This window comes from Barbatula barbatula, assembly GCF_947034865.1.
Source record: "Barbatula barbatula genome assembly, chromosome: 18".
NCBI lineage: Eukaryota > Metazoa > Chordata > Actinopteri > Cypriniformes > Nemacheilidae > Barbatula > Barbatula barbatula.
The window spans coordinates 582746-591391 of NC_136781.1; the positions used below are offsets into that span (position 1 = coordinate 582746).

At 37.4% G+C, this 8646-nt stretch overlaps 1 protein-coding gene across 6 annotated transcripts in view; it reads left to right on the plus strand.

Annotated features, from left to right (window-relative positions):
• irf2b (interferon regulatory factor 2b) overlaps positions 1–5289 on the plus strand; it is a 12098-nt gene extending 6809 nt beyond the window's left edge. For 2 of the 6 annotated variants that reach the window (XM_079479709.1, XM_079479708.1), the window contains exon 7: positions 4088–5093. In XM_079479709.1, coding sequence (XP_079335835.1) covers positions 4088–4378 — 291 coding nt within the window. In that variant the 3' untranslated portion in view covers positions 4379–5093. Of the gene's footprint in view, positions 1–4087 lie in introns of all 6 variants that reach the window. The other 4 variants (XM_079479710.1, XM_079479711.1, XM_079479712.1 and 1 more) reach the window with 3 other exon arrangements.
• The last annotated feature ends 3357 nt before the right edge of the window (positions 5290–8646 follow it).

Below are 8646 nucleotides of genomic sequence, written 5' to 3' on the forward strand. Positions count from 1 at the left end.
GAGGAAGACTCAAAAGAGGTATGTGGAATATTTCCCTCGTGTCGTGTTTGTGTTCGGGCAGGTTTGAACAGAGGGAAGGCCGTCGATATGAATGAGTGAATATCAGAACTTCTCGCTCGACGTGACTGCTTTGCAAGAAAATTAGGCCTATTTAGGGGCCGTCAATATTTTTCATACGGTGACATTTTTATTTCTTTCACTCGCAAATACTGATGGTCACGTCATGAACGCTTCCAGAGGAAAATGTTAGTTCTCTGATGTTTCTCTTTCATAGTTCAGGAGATTTGATGTGTTGTGTTTCATTTAAGTCTCAACTTAGTCTCGTATGTTTCTCTTAAAACCTGTTAAAAACAGAAACAAATGAGACGATTGTACAAATCTATGAAGAGTCTGGAGGTGTAAATGAATGTAGATTGCAGAGGTCAAATAATCTTGATTTGGGAAAATTTGAGTTGATATTGAGATCTTGACTAATATCGACTTTTGATCGCAGACGAGAGAAATCTGAGCTCAGCTTCACACGTTGTTGACGTCTCTATTCATACTCTCATGACAGACGTCATTTCTGACTCTTCAGTGATTCTGTAAAGAATGATAAAGTCTTGTTTCTGAGAAGTTGTTTCACTGCGTTGCTGATATGACAGAGAGAATTCTGGGGCAAAACACGTTGTGACAATGCAAAAAAAACAAAAAAACAATTGTGTCGAAGAAAGCTGGAAAAACAAGTCTTTCAATGGGTGTGTCAAAGACAGAATCCTTTACTCCTTCAGACATGTGTTTTCTTCATGTCAATCCGTCCCTTTGAACCGTTTTTACCTCCATATTTTGACACATTTCTAGGCATGTGACAAGACACTTATCCCACGAGACTAAATGAGATTCTATGACCATTTTGATATATGGGAAAAATTGTCTCCTTTTCACCTTAAAAACACAAAATGCTAAAAATGTAGGCATTATAAAATCAACCTTCAAATTAAATCAGCTCAGTGAAATAACTGGTGAGTTTCTATTCCCGCGTTCTTGTATTTCCTGTTGAAACAGGAAGTTGGGGCCAAACGTATCAAAGGGTTTGCCCCTTTTTAAAGAACCAATACATGTGATTTGCTGCTCGCTGTTGATACTCCGAGCCTTCGGACACGCAAAATGTGATGTCTTTAAAATTTGTGAATGGACGTTTCGGACGTTTGTAAGATTGTGTCTTGTATCGGTTCTCCTTCTCAAGTGTGCGGGGTCCGTTCGCACACTCGTGTTCAAGTGTGTTTCTGGGGAAATCTTACAGCACTAACGTTCGCAACCCACTCGCTTTCAGTTCCTGTAACTCGAGACTGTGATGCAAAACATGACGTCATTCCCACAAACACACTACATCGTCTTCAATACTCTGGTTAACCTGATGAATTTCTCAAGCTTTGAGTCAAATCTCTTGAACATGACGGGGAATTTAGGCTGCACAAGATCAGTACTAGAGGAGATCTAATAATTTGGATCTCGGAAGTGTTAAATGAAACCGATAGTTCATTGTGTGTAAACCTGTATGTGAGTCTTTCTTCAGTGAAACGCTTTTGAGAAATGTCTCTGAAAAGTCAATGGAGTTCAGTGTTGATAGATGATCAACATTCTTCAAAATATCTTCTTCTGTGTTCTGATGAAGAAAGAAACTCATACAAGTTTGACACGACCCCTGATAGCACACTACATCTGGCGGATATTTATTTAACGTCTGCAATACATAGTTTGCTCATCTGCAATACGTCTAGGAGACTTTGACGGTCAGATGTCATAAAGACATCTAGGAGACGTCTGAAGGATGTTTACCATTTAAAATGGATGTAAAACTGCTCTTTCCTAGATGTTACGCAGATGCTGGGCCCGTATTCACAAAACAAGGCTAAAAGTAGCTGTTGATTTAGGAGAAACGCTTAAATATAATGGACACGTGTCCGTCTTCATTTAAGGACTCTTAAATGTTTGTGCTAATAGTATTTGAGTGTTTTAGCGCTAAACTAGCTCTTTAACCTGTGATATGTTAGGGGTTATGAAGAGGACTCTTAAGTCACTAAGACTAACTCACAACAATCCTATAACGCCTGTAAAACCGTCAGTCTACCTTGAAACATTTTAGAAAGATTTCATGACAATGAGCTAAACCAAAGATTACTAATATCTGCTAACTATTTATGAGACAAGCAAAATGCTTACAATCAGCTGAACATAGACTTTATGTGAACATATAGTTTATTTGCAGAAGATAACTCCTTTTTTAAAATAATTCAAATCTTGTTTCTTATGGTGTTTTATTGTATTCGTTAGCTATAAGTTATTGTTACTTAATAAAAACAAACTGTTTGATTAATATTAATTGGAATTCAACAATAAAAATATAATTTTGACTTATTAGTGACTTTGTGTAAATGTTATAATCTTAATTTAAATACGGCAATAATAACACATTAAAATAAAATATATATATTTTAAAATATTTTATTTAACTACAACAACATTTTTATTTCAAGATCTTAATTGAAATATGTCAGCATGAGACTTGAGCAGGAATAATCGATGATCAATAGAGATGTTAAGACGTGTATTTGCTTATTCTCTTTGTGCCGAGACAGAAGCTGTGAAATCCACATTTCTGTTTATTTAGTACTTTTAAGCTGAGAACTAAACATCAGACGAGACGGCCTCTTAAAGATCTGGAGATAAACGTCTTGTGTCGTGGGATCAGGAAGTCGCTGAAGTTTCATGATAGTCTGACTTGCTATAATTCTGTCAGGAAAAACAATAGAAGCCGGACATTTCTATGGATTTGAAATGTTTGTGTGTTATCCGTGTAAAGGCTGCGGGGAGATGACAAGAGAGGAAATACAACCGTGCGTGTGTGTTTTAGACCTCAGATTGTAATTCAATTCAGTGACAGTTTGTTCCGTTTATAGTCGGTTTCAAAGCAACAACATAAACAAACATTACTGCGCATGTGAACTTCCGGTACACGTTCACAGACAATACAGCGCCTGTAGATTATTTCTGATATCAAGCAAAAGAAACCCAGAAGAAGTGTTACTTGGCTAAACTTGTCTCTACAATATATTGAATTAGATTGCGGATGTAGACAACCACTAGATGTCAGTGTACCCTACGCTTTCTTCAAACGCTACAGGACCCATTCAACAAATGTATTTAATCAAATGAACAAACAACCAAAAATCATTTATTTAATACAATTTGTATACAATAAAATAATAATACAAATGAATATCAAAATAAACTAAATCAAATCCCAATAGTTATGTTATTAGACACAAACTGTAAATTAGCTGGGGGTCATGTGCGCGCGCGTCCGATGAAACGGTCTATACCTCTACACCATAGTATAGGAACTTGAATATAATCTGCTTTAACACTTGCTTTCATTTAACTTAGTCTGAAATGTTTCTCCTAAAATATGTGTAAGATGAATGCAGATGTAAAATAATCTGGATTTGTGTCAATGTGATGAGAAATGTTTGAGTTGATATTGAGATCTTCAATCTTTTGATCGCAGACGAGACAAATCTGAGCTCAGTTTGACACACCGACTCATTTCCCCAGGAGAAATATCTGAGACACAACTGAGACTTAAAGGGCCAGTTCATCCTGTCATCATTTACTCACCCTCGGGTTGTTCAAAACCTGTTTACATGTCTTGTCCTGCTGAACACGACAGAAGATATTTGTAAGAATGTCAGTAAGCAAACAGATCTCGTCACACATTTACTGCTGTAGTAGGAAAATAAATACAATGGGAGACAATGGGAGGATGAGATCTGTCTGGTTATAAGCAGTATACATGTATACAGGTTTGGATCAATCTGACGGTGTCTAGATGAAGACAGAATTGTCATTTTTTGGTGAACTGTTCCTCCAATTAAAAGTTTCCGTTTGCGCTCCATTTATTCTCACCGACACCTTGGAGAAATAAATGAGATAAAAAGGAGATCTCATGTGTGATCGGTCTTTCTTATGGTTGATGTCATGTGTACTCCACTGCGTAATGTTATGTGTGTGATGGTCACCAGATTTGTGTCTCTGTTCTCTCCTGCAGTATGTTCACGCGTTACTGTTCGGCCAGGAAGACATGAAACCTCTGATGCCTCTGCCCGGCATGTCCTCGTTCATCTCCCCTGACAAACCCAACTTCAAGATCACCACCATCCGAGAGCCGACAGCTTCCCCCTTCACCGGCCCTTCTAGCTGGGCCATCTTAAACTCCCCCTTCTCCTCCGTCCACACGCCCGACCCCGAACCCTCCGACCAACCGCCCGTCCACGAGAAACGTGCCAGCGTGATCATGAAAACCTCAGACGTCTCACAATCCTCGGTGAAGAGCTGCTGATGTCTGCGCGGTCACGTGGTGTCCGGCCGCAGGTATAGGACCTGAAAGAGCTCACGAGACGTTCTCTGGATGAGTTGAGCCAAAAGTGAAGCGCGAACTTGAATTCAGGGAGCGCAGGAAGTTGCTGTAGTGGTGGATGTTTAGATGTCAAGCCATTGTGAAGGTGTGTGTGTATATAGAGGGCTCAGAAGCCCCCCGAGCACCTTATGACTGCGATCATCGCTGACTTGTGTAGTTCGTGATCGAGGGGAAATCGTTTAAGGAGCTTGAGCTCCGGCAAATCCATAATGCACAAAAATGGCACTTAATGGCATTCTTAGCCTTCATCACGAGCCAATATATATATATTTTTATACTTTAGGGATCTTTATACGATGGATAATATATGAGTTAACTGCCATTGTACATGCTTGGCCTTATGATGTAAGACATCCGGTGTGAATTTGTGTTCGTGTGTGGTTTTTATGACAAAAAGCACTTCTTTTTATGATTTAAAAAAAAAGGAAAACAAAAAGTAGGTTAGATGATGGAGAGTGATGTATGTATATGTCCTGTATGTATATATATATGTGTGTGTGTGTGTGTCAAGGCCGATGTGTGTTTGTAGATGTGTATAGACATCATACAAGGGCTTCTTTTAATTGTGTGGTTTCCTCAAGATTGTGGTGTATGGAAATCATGAAATCATAAGAATAAACGAGAAACTCTGCTGACAAAACTGTGTTCACACCTCAAGATTCATGTGTTTGTATGTGTTGTTTACTGTGTCCTCATGAAGTAAATCGCTTAAATATCATACTTCACTGAAAAAGCAGAAAGTATGTTGCAAATAACATAACTTAATTCTATTCATCGGGATATGAAATTGTAGGTCTATTAAAAGCTTCACTGTGTGTGTGATATGAAGAATTTAGCTTCAATGTGTGTTGCTTCATTTATAAATTCACAAACTTATTACCAACTTATAATATTTTTCCAAAATGTCCGTCTGTTATTGTTTGCTTCTCCGTCTGTTATTGTTTGTTTCTCCGTCTGTTATTGTTTGTTTGTTTCTCCGTCTGTTATTGTTTGTTTCTCCGTCTGTTATTGTTTGTTTGTTTCTCCGTCTGTTATTGTTTGTTTCTCCGTCTGTTATTGTTTGTTTGTGTCTCCGTCTGTTATTGTTTGCTTCTCCGTCTGTTATTGTTTGTTTGTTTCTCCGTCTGTTATTGTTTGTTTCTCCGTCTGTTATTGTTTGTTTGTTTCTCCGTCTGTTATTGTTTGCTTCTCCGTCTGTTATTGTTTGTTTATTTCTCCGTCTGTTATTGTTTGCTTCTCTGTCTGTTATTGTTTGTTTGTTTCTCCGTCTGTTATTGTTTGTTTCTCCGTCTGTTATTGTTTGTTTGTTTCTCCGTCTGTTATTGTTTGTTTGTTTCTCCGTCTGTTATTGTTTGTTTGCTTCTCCGTCTGTTATTGTTTGTTTGCTTCTCCGTCTGTTATTGTTTGTTTCTCCGTCTGTTATTGTTTGTTTCTCCGTCTGTTATTGTTTGTTTCTCCGTCTGTTATTGTTTGTTTCTCCGTCTGTTATTGTTTGTTTGCTTCTCTGTCGGTTATTGTTTGTTTCTCCGTCTGTTATTGTTTGTTTGTTTCTCCGTCTGTTATTGTTTGTTTCTCCGTCTGTTATTGTTTGTTTGCTTCTCCGTCTGTTATTGTTTGTTTGTTTCTCCGTCTGTTATTGTTTGTTTCTCCGTCTGTTATTGTTTGTTTCTCCGTCTGTTATTGTTTGTTTGCTTCTCTTTCGGTTATTGTTTGTTTCTCCGTCTGTTATTGTTTGTTTGTTTCTCCGTCTGTTATTGTTTGTTTGTTTCTCCGTCTGTTATTGTTTGTTTCTCCGTCGGTTATTGTTTGTTTCTCCGTCTGTTATTGTTTGTTTCTCCGTCTGTTATTGTTTGTTTCTCCGTCTGTTATTGTTTGTTTGTTTCTCCGTCTGTTATTGTTTGTTTCTCCGTCTGTTATTGTTTGTTTCTCCGTCTGTTATTGTTTGTTTGTTTCTCCGTCTGTTATTGTTTGTTTCTCCGTCTGTTATTGTTTGTTTCTCCGTCTGTTATTGTTTGCTTCTCTGTCTGTTATTGTTTGTTTGTTTCTCCGTCTGTTATTGTTTGTTTCTCCGTCTGTTATTGTTTGTTTGTTTCTCCGTCTGTTATTGTTTGTTTGCTTCTCCGTCTGTTATTGTTTGCTTCTCCGTCTGTTATTGTTTGTTTGTTTCTCCGTCTGTTATTGTTTGCTTCTCCGTCTGTTATTGTTTGTTTGTTTCTCCGTCTGTTATTGTTTGCTTCTCCGTCTGTTATTGTTTGTTTGTTTCTCCGTCTGTTATTGTTTGTTTGCTTCTCCGTCTGTTATTGTTTGTTTCTCCATCTGTTATTGTTTGTTTCTCCGTCTGTTATTGTTTGTTTGCTTCTCTGTCGGTTATTGTTTGTTTCTCCGTCTGTTATTGTTTGTTTGTTTCTCCGTCTGTTATTGTTTGTTTCTCCGTCTGTTATTGTTTGTTTGCTTCTCCGTCTGTTATTGTTTGTTTCTCCGTCTGTTATTGTTTGTTTCTCCGTCTGTTATTGTTTGTTTCTCCGTCTGTTATTGTTTGTTTCTCCGTCTGTTATTGTTTGTTTGTTTCTCCGTCTGTTATTGTTTGTTTCTCCGTCTGTTATTGTTTGTTTCTCCGTCTGTTATTGTTTGTTTGTTTCTCCGTCTGTTATTGTTTGTTTGTTTCTCCGTCTGTTATTGTTTGTTTGTTTCTCCGTCTGTTATTGTTTGTTTGTTTCTCCGTCTGTTATTGTTTGTTTGTTTCTCCGTCTGTTATTGTTTGTTTGCTTCTCCGTCTGTTATTGTTTGTTTGTTTCTCTGTCTGTTATTGTTTGTTTCTCCGTCTGTTATTGTTTGTTTCTCCGTCTGTTATTGTTTGTTTCTCCGTCTGTTATTGTTTGTTTCTCCGTCTGTTATTGTTTGTTTGTTTCTCCGTCTGTTATTGTTTGTTTGTTTCTCCGTCTGTTATTGTTTACTTCTCCGTCTGTTATTGTTTGTTTGCTTCTCTGTCGGTTATTGTTTGTTTCTCCGTCTGTTATTGTTTGTTTCTCCGTCTGTTATTGTTTGTTTCTCCGTCTGTTATTGTTTGTTTGTTTCTCCGTCTGTTATTGTTTGTTTCTCCGTCTGTTATTGTTTGTTTGTTTCTCCGTCTGTTATTGTTTGTTTGTTTCTCCGTCTGTTATTGTTTGTTTCTCCGTCTGTTATTGTTTGTTTGCTTCTCCGTCTGTTATTGTTTGTTTCTCCGTCTGTTATTGTTTGTTTCTCCGTCTGTTATTGTTTGTTTCTCCGTCTGTTATTGTTTGTTTGCTTCTCTGTCGGTTATTGTTTGTTTCTCCGTCTGTTATTGTTTGTTTGTTTCTCCGTCTGTTATTGTTTGCTTCTCTGTCGGTTATTGTTTGCTTCTCTGTCGGTTATTGTTTGTTTGTTTCTCCGTCTGTTATTGTTTGTTTCTCCGTCTGTTATTGTTTGCTTCTCTGTCGGTTATTGTTTGTTTCTCCGTCTGTTATTGTTTGTTTCTCCGTCTGTTATTGTTTGTTTCTCCGTCTGTTATTGTTTGTTTCTCCGTCTGTTATTGTTTGTTTGTTTCTCCATCTGTTATTGTTTGTTTCTCCGTCTGTTATTGTTTGTTTGTTTCTCCGTCTGTTATTGTTTGTTTCTCCGTCTGTTATTGTTTGTTTGTTTCTCCGTCTGTTATTGTTTGTTTGTTTCTCCGTCTGTTATTGTTTGTTTGTTTCTCCGTCTGTTATTGTTTGTTTGTTTCTCCGTCTGTTATTGTTTGTTTGTTTCTCCGTCTGTTATTGTTTGTTTGCTTCTCCGTCTGTTATTGTTTGTTTGTTTCTCTGTCTGTTATTGTTTGTTTCTCCGTCTGTTATTGTTTGTTTCTCCGTCTGTTATTGTTTGCTTCTCTGTCTGTTATTGTTTGTTTGTTTCTCCGTCTGTTATTGTTTGTTTCTCCGTCTGTTATTGTTTGTTTCTCCGTCTGTTATTGTTTGTTTGTTTCTCCGTCTGTTATTGTTTGTTTGTTTCTCCGTCTGTTATTGTTTGTTTCTCCGTCTGTTATTGTTTGTTTGTTTCTCCGTCTGTTATTGTTTGTTTCTCCGTCTGTTATTGTTTGTTTGTTTCTCCGTCTGTTATTGTTTGTTTCTCCGTCTGTTATTGTTTGTTTGCTTCTCCGTCTGTTATTGTTTGTTTCTCCGTCTGTTATTGTTTGT